The 24,187-nt window shown below is 46.7% G+C and overlaps 1 protein-coding gene across 4 annotated transcripts in view; it reads right to left on the bottom strand.

Moving 5' to 3' along the window:
* Nucleotides 1-21,173, bottom strand: part of LOC133351128 (mannan-binding lectin serine protease 1-like) — a 63,791-nt gene extending 42,618 nt beyond the window's left edge. For all 4 annotated transcript variants that reach the window (XR_009756152.1, XR_009756151.1, XM_061566096.1 and 1 more), the window contains exons 1-9: nt 21,040-21,173; nt 16,037-16,280; nt 12,397-12,574; nt 10,879-11,013; nt 9,839-10,038; nt 9,039-9,186; nt 7,374-7,492; nt 4,533-4,617; nt 2,344-2,472 (exon numbers count right to left, since the gene is read on the bottom strand). Coding sequence is in view for 2 of the 4 variants with exons in the window: in XM_061566096.1 (XP_061422080.1) it covers nt 2,344-2,472; nt 4,533-4,617; nt 7,374-7,492; nt 9,039-9,186; nt 9,839-10,038; nt 10,879-11,013; nt 12,397-12,574; nt 16,037-16,280; nt 21,040-21,065 (1,264 nt within the window). In the remaining 2 variants the exon portion in view is untranslated. The remainder of the gene's footprint in view (nt 1-2,343; nt 2,473-4,532; nt 4,618-7,373; nt 7,493-9,038; nt 9,187-9,838; nt 10,039-10,878; nt 11,014-12,396; nt 12,575-16,036; nt 16,281-21,039) is intronic.
* Between the last annotated feature and the right edge of the window lie 3,014 nt (nt 21,174-24,187).

Raw genomic sequence — 24,187 nt, 5'->3', positions numbered from 1 at the left:
AGTGCAGTACTATTATTAATCAGGGTTGGAGCAATGGATAGTGAACCGTGCTCTAAACCCAGCGACCTCAATTTGATTACCAACCCCGGTGAGTGACCTTTGAACCATTTCTCCTGACCCATAGCCTTTCTCCAACCTTCATTGCCCAGCGAGGTGAAGTACGGTAAAAATATATAAACACATGACAAACACGGCTTGCGGGAATCCTTCATTCAGCAGTAGATTGAGAAAGGGCTGTAATTAATTATCAGCATCATACATCAGTGGCACATACATCGAGTACTGTCAGCGCTACAGCGCCACGCACAGAGAACAACACTTAGAGAAAAGGAAACGGAACGTGAGAAGAATCACCGCGACTGTTTTATCCCTACTATTTTATTATGTTCAACAAAACGTTCTGTTGGCAACAACACAGAAGCCCCAGAGAGAGGGAGGGGAAAGTGGGAGGGGGGTCTGGCTCTCATTTTCAAATTGTGTTAGCCTGACCTGAATCCGCGGGAGTGCTGAACCTCCATCAAATCTGAGGCGAAAGGCCCAAATCCCCAAATGATACTTCGTGGTCAGGGAAAGAAAAGATGAACTTTCCATCCGGGGTGTTGTTAAACGAATTCATAATAAATGAAGAAAAATACCAAATGCTCTTTTCGCATTATTCATTTTGAAGTTTTAGTTTCGTACTTTTAAATAAGTTTACTGCAACCGAGTGCCAGTGCAGCTCGATTGTAAAGAAGAAGAGCTTATCCATTCTTTGGGGGGGGAGTGGGGGAGGCCATGTTTGATACGAGTGCTGGCAATTTTCCAAGATAAATTTGGCCACAAGGACGGCTTGCATAATATTAAAATAATGCATTATGGCTTGCTTATATCCTCAGCTTCCCTTGCAAGACGCTTCTTACAAAGGATGGCCCGCTGCTTTGAAAAATGTCTGGATCTTTGTGAACAGAACCTTTTTCCATGCAAATTTCAATCCATGGACTTTCGCCTGCTTAGCTGGTGCAAGCCATTACCCCCCCCCCCCCCCCAATTTCTGGCTGGTGCCAGCTTTTGTCCAAAATTTTGAAAAGGTAAAGGTGCAGCCCTGAATTTCCTGGCCTGTGACCGCTGCTGCTGGCGGACGGGCCTCCACGAGAGGTCGACGTTTCCCGTTACAGCTCTGGTCATGCCCTCTCCAGCTTAATATCCCAGCGTGGAACGGTGGCGAGATGTTAAATACCTCGCCTGGTATACAGGAGGTCGTGAGTTCGATCCTGACCCTGACGTCCGTGAATTTGGAGTTTGACATGTTCACCCCGTGGTCGCGTGGATTTTTCTCCGGGGTTCTCCGGTTTTCCCCTCCACATTTAGAAATGTACATTTAGAGTATTTGGCTGCTATAAATTTCCACACTATAAGCCACTTCGTTGAGCTATCATTTGTCGCCAGGTCCCCTTCTGAAAAAAGAGCTACATAGGTCAGTGGGCCTTACCCTGGTAAAATAAAAAATAGTTTAGGGAAATAAAAAGGCAGGTTTATTAACTTCCCCCCCCCCCCAACCGCCTTTGTCCACTGCAGGATAAACTGGTACCCCATAGTTGGTCGACCCACAGGTCACGTGCAGTGGAGTAAAGTGAGAGTGCTCCCACATTTTTCAAGACGTGTTGCCAGCGTGGTAGAGATCACCCAAATACCCTCGAGAGTGACGCGATAGAGCTCCGTGTAGCGGAAGCCTCCCTTCTGCCGGCAGTCGCGTCAGCTAGACAATGCAAGGGCTGCACCGTTACCCATCATTATTTTATTATCATTTTCATAAAAAATATTTCTTATTTTCTCATCATTTTACTATTATTTATTGTTATTTTTATTTTACTTAAAAAAATATCTTTCATTATTTTCTATACATATTTTCTATACATATTAAAAAAATCATTGTCATTCAATTTGGCCAAAATATCTTCTTGGTTCTTTCGGTAAAGTCACGCAGAAGGGAAATAATAAAATAATGAAATTAAAACATAATAAAATAATTCTCACGACGTTTCGGCCACAACGCAAGCAGCCGTCCTCAGGTGAAGACCAGCGTCTGTCTTCCCGACAGACCTGGTCTTCACCTGAGGACGTCGTGAGAATTATTTTATTATGTTTTATTTTTATTATTTTATTATTTCCCTTCTACGTGACTTTACCGAAAGAACCAAGAAGATGAATCCCTGCAGTCACAAAAGCTTTAAATCGAAATTTGGCCAAAATAGTTTCCGAGGATGCGCAAAAACTGAGAAAGCCCCGGGGAGCCGGGGAGGAGGAGCGCGAGGGCAGGGGGTGAGGGGGTCGTGTGCGGCGGCGGCGGGCAGCAGGCAGGCTCACTGGCGCGTTTGGAGTGGAGGTTGTAGTAGGGCTCGTCGCAGGCGTAGTCCACGCTTGCTTGGAACGTCGTGGAGTCGGCTTGCGTGCATCTGCCGTTGTCGAGCGCCAACGGGGGACCGCAGTCGACGACTTAAAAACAACACCATCAAAAAAAGCATCATCATCACGGTGGCACGGCGGTTTACGCCCCGGGAACAAGAGCCGGCATTCGATTCTTGACTCGGCCGTTTTTCTGCCGCGCGGTGTTTGTGCGTTTCTCTCCCCCAGTTTCCTCGCATGGCTAAAAAGTATTACAAAGTATCTGGCGTTGGCCAAATATCTACTCGTGAAAAAGAACATTGAGGGTTTCCCTGGGTTACAAGCTTCAAGTAATAATAAAATGATCATTCCCACTCGGAATGTTTCACTGCCAAGTAAGTCAGTATCGCCACGCTCAAATGCTATAACCAGGCATTTAACTCCGCACTCATCCATACAGTATGTCCTGAGGCAGCGGTGGAAATGCTGCACTTCTATGTCTGGGATCAGTCCATCTAGGCCAAGGGTCGACAACCAGCGGCTCTTTCAGGACTGCTTCGTGTCGTTATTTATGAAGGACCGCGGACTGGTTTCCATCACGTGCGTTTCGGCTCTTGAAATATTTAGTTTTTTTTTTTTACCAAATTCGAACAAAAATGTCTCTTCATGTCATTTTGGTAAGGATGACGATGGTGCTGCTGAAGCTGTTTTTGTAAAAAATTATTCTACTCAGAATTATTTAATTGGGACCCTCCTACCCTGTCATAATTACTGCACTAACCACATAACACATTGTATGATTACCATCGCCACTGCTGTCATCACATCTGTTATTCTCAATTGCAATTCAACATTTATTTCATGTGGTGGTGGTTGTTGTTGATTTAATTTAAGTCCAATTTGCACTTCTGCAGTGGTTGTGACAAAGCCTTCACGGGCCCGTGATTTGATTTAAATTCTGTTAAAATGTGTTGAAAATTGTTTTCAAATTGCGTTCTTTCGTGTTCCTTCAGCCTGAGACCGAACCGCACAAAATGCACCAAGCAATGGTATTTGGCCAAACATGCCAAGGACAGGACTCGCTTGAGAACGTCTTGAGACCTCATCCAAAGCTTTCCTGGGAAAATAATTGAATTTTTTCAAATTATTACAGCAGAACCCCTCTTAACGACCGCCCTTGTTAACGACTAACTGCTTAATGACGGACCTCCATAAAGCCCAATGTGTAGTGTATAGTGTAGTGTATAGTAGTGTAGTGCCTCCATAGAGCCCAATGTGTTAGATTACCGACCATTCCCCTGTTAACGACGGGCTATTGGAGGTACAATAAATATTAATGCATTGGTTAACTATTCTTTTTTAATATAACGTGTTTATAATGTTGTTAGTATCTTGATGTATTAATATCCATTGTTGAAATATTATAAAGTAAGTTTTTTGGGCGAAAAAGGCGGAACTTTCGATGCTATCGGAACGTCATTAAGAGGTGATTCTACTGTATAGGGTGCTTAAATTTTTGTGTCAAACACTTATATGGGAATATTGTTTTTAACATGATAACAAGCGGATGTTAATAGCTTCAAAAAGTCAAAGAGTCTCCACTTGCTCGCCATCATCGCCAACGCGTGCCTGGAATCTTCTCCAGGTGGTCTCCAGAGGTCTCCAAAGCCCGATAGGCGCATTTCTCGTGGCATTGTTGCAAATTCTCAGAAGCGTTAACATTTTTTTGAAGCACCCTGTAAGTTTACTCTTTCTTTTTAAACCCTTTATATTAAGTTCACTTGCTTGCTTGCTTGCACGTTTACGACCGTGCAAATCTTTCGGTCGTTTTTTAACCCACTTCCCGTGATCCAATCGAGCTGACATTTTGCACACAGACTCGTTGTGCGTGACAATTTATTTTCGTGAAAATTTTTTTCCAAAATTTTAGGAAAAAATAAATTATATTTAATTACCAATTGCTTAATGGTGGCAGGCAATCATCTGACCCATAGGTGGCAGCCATCTCAAGCCAGAGGACGAGAGGACTCTAGCCGCCACGCATATAAAGGATTTATAGTGAAAAACTTTGTTTTTACAGGTTAATTTTTTTCCTGCACATTTTGCTTGGCATTGACAGTGGGGGGGGGGGGGGGTTCCCCCTTAGCTCGACGAGTGCACCGCCGACTCACTGCGGCAGCTGGGCGTCATCCTGCTCCACGTGCCGTCGCTTTGACAAGCCATCTGCAGCGAGGGCACCACCTCGTCGTCTTCCTCCTGCCCAGGCCATCGTCATCGAACGTCATCATCATCAGCATCATCATCATCATCATCGTCGTCGTCCGTTCTTCCCGCCCGCACCTCCGGTTAGCACGGTTGGAGTTCCACACATGTACATGAGCTGCAGTTCCTACCTCACCGATTCAACGGATTCAATGTAAAACGGTTAAGTTATTCTTCTTGGTTATTTCGGTAAAGTCACGTAGAAGGGAAATAATAAAATAATAAAAATCAAACATAATAAAATAATTCTCACGACGTTTCGGCCACAACGCAAGCAGACGTCCTCAGGTGAAGAACAGGTCTGTCGGAAAGACAGCGTCCGAATGACAGCCCTGTTCTTATTATTATTCTGTCGCCTATACCATGGTTACTGCTCCCACGATCTTCACTTACAGATTCCTCCGCCCATGCTGAGGACTCAGCCCACCCGACACTGACTGTTTCAGCTAACCCATACATTGTTGTGCAACCGCCACACAGCAGGTCAAGAAACGTTTCTCTTCCTGATACTTTCCTCGCAACAAATGCCCGACGTTGGAATCCCCTCGCATCGTCTCATTTCCCCAAGTTCTGATAGTGACCTTGCTAATCTCAAGAAACTCTTAGCTCGTACACCTTTAACTCGCACTATTTGTTGCCTGTCGCTTGCCATTTTGAGGCTTTGGGCCTGCCCTCAGCAACCGTGATAAGATAAAATAAAATATTAATTCAGTCTTTAATTGTCCTGGAATACGCTCATGAAAGAACTAGGCCCATGGATGGTTCCTCACTAAGCATGACCACTGCCCCGATTAAGTTCATCATCGTCTCCATTATTTCGACTAAAATACCGTAACTACAACGATTTATCACCGCTACCAATATCCACAAAGACAACCGATGAGGGATGGAGTTGGCAAATTTAATCCAGTTACATAACGTATGTATGTTGAACTTCTTTCGCGCCATACGTAGCCAACCATGCTTAGCGGAGGTTACAGGGCAAGGACTACACAAAAAGCAGTTCTAAATAAATTAGTTTTCAACCGAGATTTAAAGTGCGAAGCTCCAGTGACTTCCTAACATCGGAAGGACGATGCGTTCGTTACACGGAGGAGCAGATGTTGCTCCCCGCAGAAACGAGGATGGTCAGACGGATCTCGCGGGTTCCTGAGACCAGGTCAGAAATGAAGAGGCGAGGAAAACGCCCAAAGTTCATACCGAACTCAAACAAGCAGAACGACGAGTCGACTCAGGCGGCTCGGATGGGAAACGTCTTTCGAAGGTGGTGGTGGGGGAAAGAGGTGAGTTTGAATTCGCGCGCCAAATATGGTGAGCCATGCATGAAGGATTGCAGAGTTGATGTGGAGCTGATGGCCCTGGACAAAATAAGATGACCAGGAAGGCAGACTCCCCCCCCCCCCCTGTCACGAGTAGGCAATGAGGCAGTTTTCAAAATAAAAGGAGCCCTGATGTTTCTGGTGCATTCATCTCATTCCTCGATCACTGATGCGCAAGCAGGGGGCATGTTGACATGTCTGGACACGCTTGCAGAATTCTAGATTTGAAGCTTTCGTGACTGCAAGGATTCATACTCTTCGTTCTTTCGGTAAAGTCACGTAGGTAAAAAATGAAATTAAAATTAATAAAAATAAAACAATGAAAAAATAAAACAATAAAAAATTCAAAATAATAAATAATAATAAATAATATACTTGCAGAATGTTCGCTAGGGGCCAGTGTTTTCCAAGATAGCCCCTTTGTCAATAACAAATAAACACAAGTCTCATCTGGTCAACACTGCGTCATAACATAAAATTATATAACGGGATGTTCACGACGAAGGACCCTTCCCTCAGAGTTGAAAGTGGGTCAGTTCTACTCGGAGATTGCACTTTATACTCCGGTGCATTAATAACTTTAAATAATGCGGACACACGCGCATCTGGGAAGTGACGTTTTTGTTCTACGTTTTTTGAGCAAATTGCAAATGTTGAGCGTGATCGGCAACTACGAGTCAGCCAAATTCTCTGCCCTTTGCTCTGAGGGAGAGTCAGTGTCAGAGACAATTGCTGTGTGGGTTGTCGCGGACGCCACTGCACCGCGGGTTGTGCCGCATGTCATTCCGACCAATTATTTGGTCAAACGGCAGTATTCATGACCAATGTAGCTTGGTTTGTATTCTTTTTGTTTTCACCCCGCTGCTAACACAGTCCCTTTAAATGTGTTTTTTGTCTCTAAGCTCATGAACGATAGTTTAGGACAGCTGGGAGCAGCAGAAACTCTCCCCGGAGTATCAGCTGGTGGGAGGAGGAGTGATGCCCACCACAACAACAACAACAACAACCCACAGCAGCACTGAGCAGCTAATCATAATAATTTGAATTCATACAGTCTACATTCTAAAGGCATCTCAAGACGCGGCGCAGGGCAAGTGTATAAAACACACCTCCTTGAAGGGGCACAAAACAGGGGAGAGAGAATGTCAACCATGAAAGGTGCACAAGCGTGACCTCCCCACGGTTCTGAGGTTGATTCTAAAACACAGCAACGTGGCCCAAGAGGGAGAGTTAGGTGGTGCATATGCCCCCTCACAGTCTAAGCAAGCAGTTCCCGGTTGACAGATTCGCTGTCCTTGTGTGGCACGAGGCTGTACCCAGAACCAGCCTGCAAATGGGCAATAACTCGACTCCCCAGGGGGGAGGGGCGGAGCAATGTTGCAATGTGTGTGTTTGTTTTGTTGTTGTTGTTCAAATGAAGCCACGACTCACCTGAATTAACCTGTAGCCAGTGTTACAGAAGAACACCACCTGGTCCTTAAAGGAGTAAGAGTCCTGGACTGGCTCGATGAATCCGTTTGCTGGTTCCACCACCATGGGGCATGGGGTACCTGTGCGACAGAGCAGAGGGCGTGGTGCTAAGAAAGGTACGCAAGAGAAATCCACAGGATCTCGTTTTTTTATTTTTTTATCCGTTATTATCCCAATTGCTCTTTCGGCATCGCACGACAAAGTATCTTGTCGGATCGCTCACAGGGTGGCGGTGCGGGCCTCCGTGTTCAGGGAATGGCCCACGTAAGCGGACATCGCAAATCAACAACACCTTGGGGTCAAATTCGGATCGGTGCAAACTGATTTAGCGTTTGACTTTCAGCAGATTAATGGGTCCAAATCGGTGGGAAACAGAAGTTTGTTTGGAATTTACTTTGGCACCAATACATGGTTTTGGGCTGGTCTTAATATATGTGTGCAAATCGTGGGTGCCTTCCAATTTTGTCGAGTGTTCTATAAAATAAAGGACACTGATGGAGTTTAAAGACACTTCTCTTCTGAAACTTCTGAATATTAATGTGTCCGCAATTTAAATTGTGTGAAGAGGCTTTACCGCTTTAGATGTCATTATTATATGATTTTGTTAAAGCTTATTTTCTTGAAGCTGCTTTAGAGGTGGCTTTAATAATAATAAAAAATCCTCACATAAATCAAAAGCCCTCTGATGTCATTGAATTAGAGATAAATCCTGACATCAAAAGAACATTCACACAGCTGAATCGTAAAGTAAGATATTACGAATATAGGCAGGCTAATTTAAAATAGTAATAATGATCATCTGTTTGAAAAAATATCCGAGCAAACTAATTCATGTTTAATTTCAGCGTTTTGTCAGGATATACAATTTTCGGCAGGGAACAGCCGTTAGCAGGTGAGCGTGGTAACGACGGGCGCGTGTAAGGTAGCTTCTAATTAATCAGTGCCTGCAACATTAAAAATGCAAAGCAGCTGTGGTCACAGTTGCATCGGTGACAGGGGAGTTATTTTCATAGGCGTTCGTGGATTAGGTGGACAATTAAGGGACTGCAAGAGGGCCCCTCTTAAACCATTACGCAGTTACGACTCCTATTTATCGTTTTATTATTTCATGCCGTTATCAAAAAATGTGGAAGCTCCATTAAACATAGTGTTCATCAGTGCTCAGGCGAAGATGGATTGCAGTGCACCTGGAAATATATACAGTATTTAACGGGTTTTTTTTTCTTGCTTTCATTCACGAAACATCAAACTAATGTCGGACGATCCAGGACTCACATGTTTACAACAGCTCTCTTATGGATTTAATTATTCTTTCAATCGCAATCCCAGCGAACACCCTGGATGTATGGGAGGCACCGTTCACAATATATCAAGTATGGCCTGGGCCTACCCTAGGTCGACCCGACCATAAATTAGTACGCATGAATGACAATAATGGGTGGGACATGCAAGATGCTTGCCCTGTCACTGTGCCTATTACGCTAGCCTTGATGATAGTAATAACTCACGGCACTTTTTAAAATATATTGTTGAATGAAGGTCTTCTCATGCCACCGTCGGTCACGGGGGTCGTTTGGCTTTTCCTATGCAATGGAGTACGCGTGTTCCGCCGCGCGGCGTTCTGACCCTTGGAGGTGTAGTGAATCTTCCAGCCCGTGTTGTCCCCAGACTTGTCGCTGGTGAAGACGATCTCGGCCACGGGGCTCTTGGTCTCGATGGGGTCGGGCAGAGTCTTCCCACAAAAAGGCCCCCACTGCTGACCGCCCGACCGAATCTGATGCAGGTGCGTGGGCGCACGCGCGAAATAGACACGCACGCACACACACACACGTACGCAAATTCAGAGGGAGGCGTGGGTACAGACCAGGGCTGGCGCTAGGGGGATGCGCTGGGGTGGGCCCTGCACCACCACACGGCCCTTTGGTACCACCCCAAGTTCACTCTCCTTCCTTAGAGGTGCATCACCGTGACCGTGGCCCATCCTACAACAGCTGTCCTGGCGCTCACATCCAAGAAGAGCTGGAGCCAGGCATGGTGGTCGTGAGTTCGATCCCAACCCTGACACCTCTACATTTGGAGTTTGTATGTCTCTCGCCCCATGGTCGCGTGGATTTTTCTCCTGGTCCTCCGGTTTTTCCCCTCCGCAATTATAAACATGTGTTTAGGGTATTTGTCTGCGATACCTTTCCACTCGATAAGCCACTTTAGTGAGCTATCATTTGGGATGGCCAGGTCGCTTCTGCGAAAGAGCTACGTAGCTAAGTGGGCCTTACCTGGTAAAATGAATATAGTTTAGTGTAGGTGAGAACTCAAGAGACTATGATCTCTATCATGGGCCACCAAAAGTGGCAACAGCAAAAAAAATACACTCAAGTGCGGCTTTGATGCAAATAGAATCGACACGCGTGTCACAACGTCGTACCTACCGTCACGCTGTCGTAGGGGCAGTTGTCTATGTGGGGGTGCAACTCCAGGTCGAAGGTCTCCTGGAAGGCAAGGTTCAGCACAAAGCCCTCCTCCAGGCGCACCGTGTAGCTGCACTGGGAGGCCCACGGGTAAGGCTTGGGGTACTCTGGGCTCGACAGTTCGCCCTGCCGCTCCGTGAACACGAGGCCACTGCACTCCACTGACGGCGGGTGGGAGGGTGGGCACCACGGGGGGAGGTGTGGTTGGCACAGTTATACAATTGGTCAACCACGCAGGGCCTCGCCACGTTTGGGACACGACAGCGTGGCGCAGTGGCCTCACAGATAGAAGTTCTCAAGTTCGAATCCCAACACGGGGCACCTTTCTGTTGCAAGTTTTGTATATTCTCATCTGGTTTTTGTATGGGTTTCCTCTGGATTCTGAAGTTTACTCCCTTAGCTTCATACGTCACTCGTGTTAGCCAAACATCGCATTGCCAAAGAGAATTAGCTGGATATCACTCAAAGGCATCACACACAGCAACATCGCCCGCTACTGCAAGACTTGACAGGACCCTGGAGAAACATGTTCTCGAGACGATGTGAGGCTTCCCCGGGTAAACAAGCATAACAGCAAAAAAAAATATTAATAATAATTCGACATGTCGAATGCAATGACGCATCATTCAAGATGACGATGCCACATCAGGTGTGAGAATCAGAATATTTATTTACACTGGAGGAATCCGATGCAATATGAAGCTTTTTTCACAGATGTCCAGCAGATCACTCATCAGATCACTCGTCAGGTGTAGAGGATTCCTTATCGCATCCGACTTACCAGACGTGACCCGAAGCACCTCGCAGAGTGTGTGTATGTATGTGTGTAAATGTTGAACGTCTCTCGCACCGTACATAGCCAATCGTGCAAATGGAGAGGCACGTTAAACCTCGACCAAAAATACCGTGGACGTTCTCGTGATTTGTCGGGCTCTCCTTACATTTCGCAAGGGGACCCCCCCCCCCCCCCCACACACACACCATGTACACGATTGGCACACCTGTGCAGGTGCGTCCGTCTGGATCCAGGGAGAAGCTGTGGCGGCAGGAGCACAGGAACCCTCCCGGGTAGTTGTGGCAGAAGTGGTTGCAGGCGAGCTCCTCGTGCTCGGAATACTCCGCGCACTCGTCGATGTCTACGGGCGCCAGGGCCGCAAAGCGCGTTCCACGGGGAAGGTCACTTGGAAGCAGCCAAGCGGCCGGTTGCATCGAACGCCCGAAAGTGAGAATCCACCCCTCAATTGACACCGATTTAAAATAGCACCTCAAGTTGTTTCGTATAACTAGAACACCAGGGCAGAAAATACCCCCACCCCCATCTCCACCCCTCCTCCCCTTACAGGCAAAGACAAAGATCCCCCGGTGTATAGACTTTAACAGACTATTAGGGCAAGTGCTTGTTAGCGAGCACCTATGAAAGCTGACATGGGGGGAGGCGGTGGCCATCGCCACGCCTGGCTACCTTTGTCTCCTCCGTGGTAATGTTTACACACCACCTCAGCTCCTAATTTTTACTCATATAAGGCCTAGCCAACCTAAGCGAGGTCCCGGGACTGGTTGGGCTCATCACCGCTGATGTTAGCGATGGGCAAGAATCAATTTGCTTGTCAGGTTTCCACCCCTAGAGATTTAACCACTACACTACCGCAATAGACAGTCTTGCAGTTTCTCGCTCCATAAATGCGGTGCCAAGGTCAAATGGATTCGCCGCCTGTAAACGAACAAATCAATTAACATTTTTATTTTGGGGTAACTGCTTCCACAGCGTTTAAACCCAGAAAAGCAGACAGACGCTCCTCAGTGCTGTCAGTGAGGAAGGGTTGCCACCTCTGACCTACAAAAAAGCAGGGACACATATCATGGGTAGAGGAATATCTAACAATACCGGAATAGGGGAGAGCCTACAGGTTCAATGTATCCTCTCGATACCCGGGATGTTTAACACGTAGCAGGCTTTCGCGACCAATATTATTCATAATCAACGTTTTTGGGTTTAGATCGCGTTGTTTATAAAAGTGTCGTAACCCTCCACCACCCGACACGGCCAATCAGTAAAAAAGTGTCACGTTGACAAAAGACAAATAGTTCACTGCTTTAGCCCACCGGTGTGTTGAAGCGTGAAACCACAACATTTACAATTTGAGTACGACGTTTCGCTGGTAATTGCATCCAGCATCATCGGGCAATTCGCCAGAATGGTGAGGCTCTGCTCTGTCTCCCGTTCTTATATAGAGCAGCAGCAGGGTGACGTCATCATTAACTCATTAACTCATCAGGTGCAACGATTTGAGGGGGGGGGGGTTATTGTAATTATATACTAGATTAGTAATCAGGCAGTTGTTACATGCGAGTTGTAGATTAGTAATCATTTGGAATGTTTTTTATTGTGATTATGCTACATTAGTAATCAGTTGGGGTTTGTTTGCAGAACAGCTACCTCGACACAAAAGGACGGATCCTGGAGAGAAAAGAAACAGGCAACACTACGGCTTGGCCAGGACTCGTGGTTCAGGGCCTACCCACGGCGGTGAAGTGGCCCGCGAACCCCGTGTAGTGCTCCTCGTTGGAGTAGTCGGAGCGGAAGGTGACCGTCATGGTGTTGCCGGGCGCCAGGATGGGCTCCTTCCCGGGGACCTTCTCTGTATCCGTGCTGTACTGCCCGCAAAACAAGCCCAGCTGCTGCTCGCCTGCCATCACCTGTCCGGGGTCGGGTGACAGGCGATGTGGGGTTAAAAAAAAGGGGCAAATCGCATGCCCTGAAATGTGCTTTCCCACGCGTCGTCTCCGCTGCTGGCAGAAGGGATCGTGTCGAGTCGCCCTCCCACGGAGATCGTCGGCCGACCGTTTCGCTCGGGTTGAGGGTGGCGAGATGGCTGAGGGTCAGCGTTTCAAATCACGTGTGGAAGAATGGATGGTATGTTTAACACGTAGGCTTTCGCGACCAATATTATTCATAATCAACGTTTTTGGGTTTAGATCGCGTTATTCTGGAGAATTGCCCGATGATGCTGGATGCAATTAGCGAAACGTCGTACTCAAATTGTAAATGTTGTGGTTTCATGCTTCAACACACCGGTGGGCTAAAGCAGTCAACTATTTGTCTTTTGTCAACGTGACACTTTTTTACTGATTGGGCGTGTCGGGTGGTGGAGGGTTACGACACATTTATAAATAACGCGATCTAAACCCACAAACGTTGATTATGAAATGGATGATATATTTGATTCAATTATAAGTTGTATGCATTGGGTCCATGTGACCCCTGCAGACAAGAGTGACCACTATATTCACCACCATGTAAAATTATAATTATTATATTGAAATCGCCAGTAGCCTTTCCCCCCGAACTGCTACTGTTTGGGAAGTGGAGTGTCGTGGATACTTTACGGTGGCGGGATGGTAACTACCTCGCCTGGTATACAGGAGGTCGTGGGTTCGATGCCGAACCTGACGCCTGTATATTTGGAGATTGCGTGTCTCTCTCTCCCCGTGGTCGCGTGGATTTTTCTCCGGGTCCTCCGGTTTTTCCTTCCACATTTATAATCAACATCGTGCGTTTCGAGTACTTGGCTGCTAAAAATGTGCACACGATGATGAGCCGCTTCGTTGAGATATATACTCTTAGTTCTTTCGGTAAAGTCACGTAGGTAAAAAAGGAAATTAAAAATAATTAGTTAATTAGTAACACTTTTTTATATAAATTTTTATTTCATTTTTTACCTACGTGACTTTACCGTAAGAACTAAGAGTATGAATCCTTGCAGTCACAAAAGCTTCAAATCTAGAATCGTTGAGATACCATTTACAGTCAAGTCGCTTCTGAAAAAGAGCTACTGTATACAGCTCAGTGGGCCTTACTCGGTAAAAAAAATTAAAGTTTCGTTTATTTTTAGTTTAAAGGAGTGGAAATACTCACATTTCACCCCACCACAGGGACCTACCTATTGAATCACTGTGGTGTACCCAGATATAACTTCTGAGTAAACAGAGGTGGGTAGGGGTCAGGGGGGGGGAGAGATTTAAGAAACTTGCTTCATCGTTACAGCTGCAGTGCTGGATTTCGAGTTCAGTATGCTTACCATTACACTGTGGCAGCGTCCCCGTAGACACTGCATTGAGATCACACATTGTCACATTAAGTGTCCCCCTTGCTCTGTGAACAATTGGTGGCGTTCATCTCCATCGTTGGCTCCGAGTGGGAAAGAGTAGAAACGCCACTGTTCTGTGGCAGGGACCATTCCTCTTGATTAACACAGCCCAGGTTGATCTCTAACGCCAAACGGTGCAACCTCGTCACAGTGGATTTGCTCCGTCGGCCTCAGAGCGATGATGACGACGATGATGGGCTGAGTTGGCCCTGACCAGGGACTCAAACTTACGTTGAAGTGGCAATGAGCGCGGGGCTCTATCCCTTGAGCTACGGCAGCCTCCACACGCGTAACATGTGCTTGCCATTTGGACGTGCCGTACATGTAACCGCCTACAGTAATTGTCAGCGGTCCCATGTTTCGCTTACACGTGTTTCCTGAAACCGCCTTGGCAGTCTTCCTTTAAAATGCTTCTCTGTCGCGTTTGCTAAACATTGCTCATACGGCCCATCAGACATGATGAGGTGGAAGGGGGGGGGGGGGTAAAATGGGGTACACCGATACCAAGGCTACAAGCTCAGGTGTTGGTGTGGGGGTGGGGGGCCGGAAACACAACTGAATATTTGTTGTAATATGATAGCTTAGCGAGTAACCATGTCCCGAGAGATAAATGCCAAACAAAGGGTTGCATTGTGGTTAAACATCCCAGCTATTTGTGCGCACACAGTTCAATCTCGCCTCTTGTTCAATAAGAGAATAACATTTCAAAAGCACGTGCTGAGTAAATATTGCAACCCTGGCTAGCATCTCGGCCTGGGAAAAAAATGCTCCCTTTGACAACGGGGACAGTGAGACGGCTAGGGATGAGGGCCCCCCAGCCAACAATATCATTTATTACTGTGGTTCATAACCAGCCCCCCGCTCCAAATGAAGATAAATAATTGTTGCTATAGTTTGTGCCCCTTTGGTAAAGGAGCACGTGTTATTTTTGACCGTTTCTGGCCTTAATTCAGATTTTATTTTTGTACACCCCCCCACCCACCCACCCGCCCAATCGCTCGCCTGGCCCGCATTCGTCTCCGCACAGCATGGCCACACATCTGTTCGGAATCATGGGGATTTCTCAAGGCTCGGTTTGCATACACACGCACAAAGAAAAGACAAAGATCCCCCATATAGCCTTTTAACAGACTGTTGAGGCAAGTGCCGTTAGCGAGGAGCACTTATGAACGCCGACACGGCACACGAGGGGGTGCGCGGTCGGTTCTCACGCCCGGCCACCTTTGTCTCCGCCGCAGAATGATATGTAACAACTCAGAGTGTCACCTTGCGGAATGAGTAATTTTTCCGAAGCAAAAATGAAATAAACGTTTAAATTAGCCGGCGACTAAAGCACAGCGCTAGATATCTGATCGACCATTCTCCAATGTATGTACTGACGAAGACAAGCCACGTGTGTGGACTCTAAAATAAAACCACTCTCTTCGTAAAATGAAAGTCCTTGCGGGAGTTTCTTTATAAACAATTTGTACGAGAACCATGCAACGAACGAGGAAGTCCTGCAAAGAATAGCCAAAGACAGTGAATCAAGACTCCTCGGTCAGGTCAAGTGGATGGTGATGGGAGGGAACAGTGGCAGCTGGATCGGCACGAGGCGGATGCTGCTGGGACCCGCACCACCGAATATCCCTTTGGCACCACGCAAGTTCACCCTCCTTCGTGGTGAATCACTGTGCCCTCGCCCCCCACACACACACAACAGGGTCCAGCCCCCCCCCCCACCCCATCTGTGCAGAGTTGGAGCCGGGCCTGAGTGGAAGGTGTTGGGAAAGAGGAAAGGCCACGATCTGACTGGACGTCAAACCGCACATGACGGGACGGAAGCCGTCTCCGTTGAAAGCCGATGGTGACGGACGGAGAGAGAGACACTGGAAGGAGACATCGGTGAACGATCGTGGCCCAACGGTCCAAGACGCCAAGGGCCTAGTAACAAGACGCCCGTGTGCGAAACGCGCGCACGCGCGAGAGAGTTCTGCGGGACCGGCTGGAGGCTTCTGGGGCGAGTTCTCACCTTCAAGTAGTCGTACTCGCACAGGTACGACGGCTCCACCTCGAAGTGCTGGAACTGCAGGCGCAAGCGGTACCCGGCTGGCACGGACAGCTGCCAGGTGTGGACCACCTGGTTTTTGTACGGCGTCGGGTAGCCGGGCGACGTGAACGATCCGCTCATGCCGCTCAGGCGATGCTGCTTCTCGGCCACCAGCCCGCACAGCGCCGGCGGCAGCAGCAGCAGCAGCGGCAGGAGCCACCGCGCGCTTGAACGAGAAAAGGTGCGTTACCCTCACGCGCGCTTCTGTCATCCATTATTTAATCGCCCCGTTGCCGATAACGCAGTGACCCAGGGGGCAGCCTCCACGGGATGGCCGTGTCTTGCTGCGGCCGCTTTAAGAGTCTCTCCGGCGGGCGCCTGGTCTGATATAAAATAAATTCGTAATGAGGGCACTTTCCCCAGGGAGAAATTGGTGAAGGTGCACAGGCCTGCAAAGTTCTTAATCAAGCCGCTTCTGGCAGACGGGCCCTCCACTCGGAGGAGCTTTACAAGTCCGCCCTTCCACTCTCACCAGACGTCTTGGAAAAGGTAGGAATACCGACACTTTCCTAGACCACACGGGAAATCTCTCGATCGAATCTATCGACTGCCTGTGTGGTGTACAGTTCATTTATAGCGTTGGGTGGACAGAAGGGGATTTGAGTAAGTCCACAATTGTTTCAACTGCTGCGCCAGGAGATGGAGTCGAATGGGAGACTTCTGGACTGCAAGTCGAGCGCGCTGACCGTCATCGCACCACGGCAAGCAACGTTCATTTTCCCTGCGGGTAGCTTCGTGCCAAACGTAGCGCTTGGTGGAACGAGTTCTCCCGAGCATTTGAATATAGGTAGGCAGGTGCCAGGAAGTCCTCCCACGCGTGAGCGTGCCAGCGTTGCCTATTACGTGGAGAAATAAAAAATAATAATTTCCATCGTCCCATCTGTTTGCCTATAAACCGTCGCCTGAAGAAGTCTCTTGACGTCGTGGGCATATGTATGGCATTACGTGCAGGTGTGCAGGTGGTGTGGTAAAAAAAAAGTAAAAAATTTCCCAGTAATTGCAATTATATTTCTCGTTAAAGAATAAGCTTTTTCCACACTGTGCGTATTTGTATTTATACGCAGATATGTCTAAATCATCATCAAAGACATTAATCTCACCATCTGGAACGCTCTTCCTTCCGATATTAGGAAGGCACTGGAACATAGCACTTTTAAACTCATTTCTTTAGAACTGCTTTTTGTTGTTTAATTTGTTGTCCTTCCCCCGCACCTCAGAGGAGGACGGTTACCTACGTACGGCGCGAAAGAAGTTCAACGTACATCACGCCCCTCTTGCAAGGGCAGTGCAGTACAATGTAGACCTGACATACAGAGCTAGGAAAATACATGCGCTTTAAACCAAAGAAAATATCATATATATACATTCTAAACACTATCAGTTGTTATCCATAATTTAAACGTTGTCTCTCTCTCTCGCTGCTTATCTTTCAATATTTTAAAACAATAATTAATTCAACTGGCCTTGGCTAAAAGTACCTCCTTTTGAAAATATGGACCCATAATTATTTGTTCTTGCTGTTGACAATGCTTTCGTAGTTGGCGGATCAAGGTCCAGAACCAATGTCAACATTTAAAAACTCTTCGCAGGAAAGGTTTCACTTTTAAAAGACAAAACACGCGTGTCAATACGTGTTTACGCAGCAACAAACCTTGTTAGCCCTTTTGCGTGTAGCCAATCACGGTTGGAAAGATGCATGTACCATGCATACCACTGCGTGCTTGGAATTAAGTAGAGAGACAGAAACAGAAAGACGTGGACTAGATAACAAACGAGTTAAATGCGTAATTCAAACACTTAGACCAAGTAAGCGTGCTTTGGAAGGACGCGTGGATAAGAAAGAATGATGGTGGATGAGTAAGCATTGTTGCTGCTTCGGAACGCAATGCGTCCGAGGGCTACGTGGATTGTTGCATGACGAGAAAAGAGCTTGGGGATGCCTTCGTCCAGCAGCAGATTTTTTTTTATGATGATAATGCATCACGGTCTACATCAAAACCTACGATTTTAACTTGAACAAAGCAAGAATAGGCCGCGTCACGTCTGCGTTCAAAATCAGAGCACTCGGACGGCGCAACTGTTTATAACGTTCTCCGGCTCTGTTAAACATGGGTCGTTTGGCGATGCTTATGACTTGGGGGGTGGTGTGGAGGGGAAAAAACTATTTGGAATGCAGTGGTACCCCGGAGATCGAACTTAATTCGTTCCAGAAGGCCATTCGAACACCGATTTGTTCGAACACCGAATTAATTTTCCGCATACAAATCAATGTGAATTACATTAATTGGTTCCACACACAAGAAAGCTCTCATTATAAAGCATTTTTACACGAAGTTTACAATAATTACATGCATAAAATCATTTTAAAAAACAAGAAACACAATAAATGGAATGCATGAATAAATATATGGAATAAATTAGATAAATGAACATTGAACTTCACTTTACCTGTAGTAAGGGGAGTTGATGGCTTGAGTGGAAGGTGATGAGGAGGAGGAGGTGGTGGTGTTATTGTTTGGTAGGGGAGTCCCCTTCCATAATAACGTCGGGTAACTGCCCTTCTGGTGTTCTTTCTCTTTTGTGCCTCTTTTCTGCCACTAACTGTGAGTCACTTGAGCCCTTTCTGACTAAAAACTTATCTATAGAGGTTTGTTTCTGCCTCTCATACGGTAAAACCTTTGTCTGGGCAAGCGTCATGCACGCTGGCCATACGCGTCTCAGCCGTACAGGTTCTTTCAAGTCGCGATTGCCCATTCGACCTCCGAATTTCGCTCGTTTTCAGGGGGAAAAAATGTTCGGAAATATCGTTCGAACACGGATTTGTTCGAGTTCTGGTGCGTTCGATCTCCGAGGTTCTACTGTACAGGCTTGAACGTAAGACTTGATGATATTCCGTGGAGCTGCACGCATTCTCACTGGAGCATTTTGTTTAACCATGATGCTAAGAAATTATGTCTGCACTGTATAAATAAAACACAGCCCCCCTCCGTTATCATCACGTCGGCGAACGATGCAAGCAAACCTTGCACGTGCGAACATTGATCGCTTTTGCTCACGTGTTAGAGAGCAACATTAATGGCGGGTTATGACGCTGCTGTCATAGACGTCACAGGTAACCAGGACATGACGACTCGAGCGGGGATTCATTTCTCAGGGGGCGGGGAACTTTCAACAGTCGCTGAAGCCCCACCCCCAGACCGCAAGGCCTTGTGGGAGTGCATCATTTGGGCAGCATTGGCTCAGTACAAGCAAGGTCTGGATCAGTTTCGACAGAAGGACTTTGTGCTCGATGGGAAGTTTCAAACATAAATGTTTTATGTGTATGTAGAGGGATTGATATATGAAAGTAAAGATTTATTCCTAGTCACCTTATTTACTTATATTCTCCACAACGACGCTAATGATCACTTTGAGTTATGAAAAATAAGAATAGGCTTTATCCTTTCTGGCAATAGAACAGAACAGGAGGTGTTAAGATGTCCAAACACTAAATATAAACCTTTTGCAAGGAATGATGTCTGCATTAACCAGACACGGTACTTGTGGTGAACATGCAAACAAACATGCTCTGGTAATTATATATGCATGGCCAATCAGCCTTCAAAGACAATGCATACATTTTCAGAGCATGTTTTGTTTACATTGAACAGGTTCTGTGAATAAAGTCGTTATCATTGCCTTTTTGGTTTTATTTTTCCTATGATTCCAGACTTATGGGACACCCGGTATACGTTTATATACACAGAGGGACAGGTATGTATAGAGAGGGAAATCGTCTGTACTTTATCCTTAGAGCGACTACGATGAGCAACACAAGGAGGTAAAGTGCCCAGTGAGCAGGGTAGGGGGAGGCTTTAGAATAAAAATATTGAATTATACTGGAGGAATCCGATGAGCTATAAAGCTTTTTTTTCACAGATGTCCAGTAGGGGCGGGTCAGAGAATTACAACAACAAACGATACAAACACGCGATAGGAGTGCAAAGTATAGGAAAAGTAAGAAAATCATTTGTTTTAATCTAACCAGGTAAGGCCCACTTGAGCTATTATCTTATTTTTCATAAGCGACCTGGCCACAATAATGACAGCTCAACGAAGTGGATTGCGATCACGTGAAAATGTATAGCAGATAAATTACACTGGTCAACAAAAAAAAAACGTTTTTTTTCTGGCCTGGACTTTTGCGGCTATTTTAGACTAATTTCAGGGTGCTGATTCCAAATCTGATCTCAGATTTTCTCTATCACATCATTTTTATGTTATCGGCATACCCCATTTTCATTGATTTTACCCGAAATTATCTCTGTCACTTACGATTGCAAGTTGTTGCGAATCAGGGACTGCTTTAGTGTTAAAATATGGTGCTGTATTTTTAGGATAGCGTGTTTATAATATCATTTTATATAGATATCCACATTTAATATTTTTCTTCTGCAGTTTTTATTGAAAATGCAATATTTGATATCTCAAACCCCTGATGTGATAGCCAAAAACTGATGCCAGATTTGGAATCAGCACCCCAAAATTACCTTAAAACCGTTGGAATACCTTATGCCAGAAAAAGTATGTTGACCAGTGTATAATCTAAACGCATGTGTAATTATAAAATACGGAGACGTGAGCACCGCCTCTCCTTCTCAATCGTTAGTCAATACAAAAAATCATAATGTTGGAGAGCGCTGGACAAAATTAAAACATTAACACAACCACGGACGACGTATCTGGGGGTTTATGAGCTTGTTAGAGCAAAGGATGCAAGATGAACAAAAAAGCAGATCGGTCCACGGTCCGTTCAGAACGTGTGCGTAACGTTCGCCTAACGTTGACGACGTCGTGCACGGCCGCGGAGTTTCCGTACACCCCGCCAACTCTTCGAACGCAGTTAACGTTACCGAAAACGAATGTGTATCACGCACGGATATTACCTGAACATGCTCGCCATGGGTGCCATCTCCGTGCCAGGCTCAGGGAGAGAGGGAGAGAGAGCTTTGGTTCAAGCGTCTAAATTAATGAAATAAGCGCAACTTGCTATGGGGCGGAATCCACACACACACACAAAAAAACACTGGGCGCACACCATTGGATGAAAGTTGGCGTTCCGTGACCCAAAGAGAACGGTGGTTTGGGTGGGGTGGGGGTCGTCCCGTCACTGCGCATTGCGCGTCTGTCTTTGTGTGTCTATTCAACCCGAGTGGGGGAGCGGTGGCGCAGTGGTTAGCGCATTGCGTGTCTATCTTTGTGGGTCTATAAAACCCGAGTGGGGAGCGGTGGCGCAGTGGTTAGCGCATTGCGCTACGAAACCCGGTTGACCCAAGTTCGATTTCCCCCCCACTCCGCCCGCTCACGGAAAACAATCGAATATCTGGGTGCTCCCCTAGGTCGACTCAGCCGAAATTATGAGTACCTTGTGGGGTATATAAAAACATCAGCACTGGGGGAGACAAAGACGGCCGGGCATGGTCCTGGCTCCACCACTCCCTGCGTGTGCCGTCCCTGGCTTTACATGCGCACTCTAACAGCACTTGCTCCAACAGTTTGTTAAAGGTCACATGGGTAATATTTGGATTTTGCTTGTGTATGTCATCGTCATTATCAGTCATTACCTCTCCTCTGCTGGATGAAGGCATCGCCACGCCTGTTTTTGCCATGCAACAATCTTATATAGTTCCTGGCACGCGAGCCGATTTCATCGCTCCTTCTCCACAGTGGACGTTCCCTCGTGCGTGTTTCCCTCCTTTGGCCGCTACTCCGTCATTAGTCTCGACCACCCGCCATCCATCCCTTCTCGCGGGGGAAAAATATGTTTCAAAACTTCTCTTCTCTTAAAAAAACACAACATACGCAGACACAAATACGCAGCTGTTGTGAAAGGTCGGCGTTCCGTTTGTCTGTACATTTGTTCGTCAAAAAATATAAGAGTCTCACAGAAGTCCTGAATCAAAAAGTTATAGAAAGTGGGGGGTACATAGTTGATCTAAAAGGTGTCCAAATATTGCCAAGCCTCCCCCCCCGCTCCAAAAATATTTTTACCCCCACATTTTAACATTTTTATTTTGTAGGCACATATATCTACACACCCTACATTCAGTAGAGGCAGCGGCATCCATTCACTCTACAGTAGTACCTACTGACTCTAAAGTAGCATCGAGTGATTCTATGACCACCGATGTTATTTCACATCAAGCGGTGCCTCGCGTGGCCCAAGTGTCGAAAGTTCACCTCGACGTTAGTGCCACCTTGTGGTGGCCTCCTTGAGAGTTACTAAGCAGCCCTGCTGCACGTTCACACGTTTCGCTGTGCCGTGGACAGCTTCGTTAACGATTCTTCAAAGATAACGCTGGCCTTAAAATTGTATTCTTTTTTGCATTATTATTTGTTCAAATATACGTATAAGTAGGTAGCCAACAAAGTATTCGATTAACATTCAGGTACCATGAAATATTCGGAACCTTCGGTTAATATCTATTCTGTAGACATGTACCTCGAATTAACATTTTAACATCATTCATTTTCATCTAACAATCATCTAATACAACTAATGAACTATGACTAATACGTTTTACCACGTGAGCATACTAACTTTTATATTCCCATTGCTATCATAACTGTGAGATAAATAAAATAAAAAAATGTATGCAAATAGATGAACCTCTAAGTATCACACGGTGAGACGTCGTACCCGCTACTTGCAAGGCTCAAGACCGGAGGAAATTTTCACAATTTCTGGCACTGCCTGACGATGGTGCTTGTAACTGTCAGGGAAACGCCTGATGAAGCTAGTTATAATTACTGGCGAAACGTCGTACTCAGATTGTAAATGTATTGGCTTTGTTCTCCAATACACCGGTGTGCTGTACTAGTGTAGTGTAATAGCGCTGGCTGGTGACCAGCAGCAGCAACTACAGTACACACGCCGGTGAGCATATACACACGGCTGTGTGTCGGCAGGGCGGAGGAACTGGGGCAAGGGTCATGGAGGGCCCCATCTGGAAGCCCCTGGAAGCTGCTAGTAGGTTCCAGAAGGGAGGTGTGGCCAGGGCGGAGCCAGGCCGCGCTGGGAGCATAAAAGGGGCCGAGAGCGGGAGTTGGAGGGGGCCAGTTTAGGAATTGGATCGTCTCGTCGCCATCGTCGCTGTCGTCTTCGCTCGACATTGCGCTGCTAGACAGCCTGTTAGCGGTCTCAGTCAGCGCCGCCGGTGCTAGACGGCTCGTGTTGTGTCATAGGCTAGCGAGTACGGAGTGTGTGCGGGCGAGATCTTGTGTGTTAATAAAAGGTGCCTCTACAAATATCGTCTCCCAAGTCACTACACTACACTAGTAACGAATTGGCACGTTCTGTTAACGTGACAAACCTTACTAATTGGCTGTGTCGGGTGGTGGCGGGGTTTCACGACACGTTTATATATTTACGCGATATAACCCGACAAAAAAACCCCACCTGTATTACGGATGATATTGGCCGCGAAAGCCTACGGCAGGGGTCGGCAACCAAAATAACAAGAAGAGCCATTTCTTTCCAATTCGGTACAAAATTCAGTATTTCAAGAGCCGCAATGCATCCGAGTACATACTGTATATACGTACATATCGTCAAGAAGCAGCCCGTAAAAAGCCGCATGCGGCTCTGGAGCCGTAGGTTGCCGACCCCTGGCCTACGGTGTTAAACTGCACCGCTGCGTGAGTGTACGGCTCACGGTGTGTAAACTACGCGAACGAAACAGCGGAGAAAATCACGTGATGCGCCGGCCCCCCTTGTCGACAAGGACAACTCCCGTGACTGCAGGGATTCATCTTCTTGGTTCTTTCGGTGACTTTACCGAAAGAACCAAGAGGAAGGACAACTCCGTCGAGACGAAGACGAGGGCGCGCGCCTTTCGTTTTTGCTTCTCCGCATCCCCAAGAAGAGATCGAGAAGCCTCCAACTCGGGGGGGGGGTCGTCCGTTGTCGGCGTCTCGTCAACCTCGGCGGGACACGCCCACTTCTACATAAACCACGCCCACTTCTACATAAACCACGCCCACTTCTACATAAACCACGCCCACTTCTACATAAACCACGCCCACTTCTACACA

This window comes from Lethenteron reissneri, chromosome 36 (assembly GCF_015708825.2).
Source record: "Lethenteron reissneri isolate LAM-NWPU_2019-01 chromosome 36, ASM1570882v1, whole genome shotgun sequence".
Lineage (NCBI taxonomy): Eukaryota > Metazoa > Chordata > Hyperoartia > Petromyzontiformes > Petromyzontidae > Lethenteron > Lethenteron reissneri.
The sequence above is the reverse complement of the archived record's forward strand: the minus strand, read 5'-3'. Positions and strand labels throughout refer to the sequence as shown.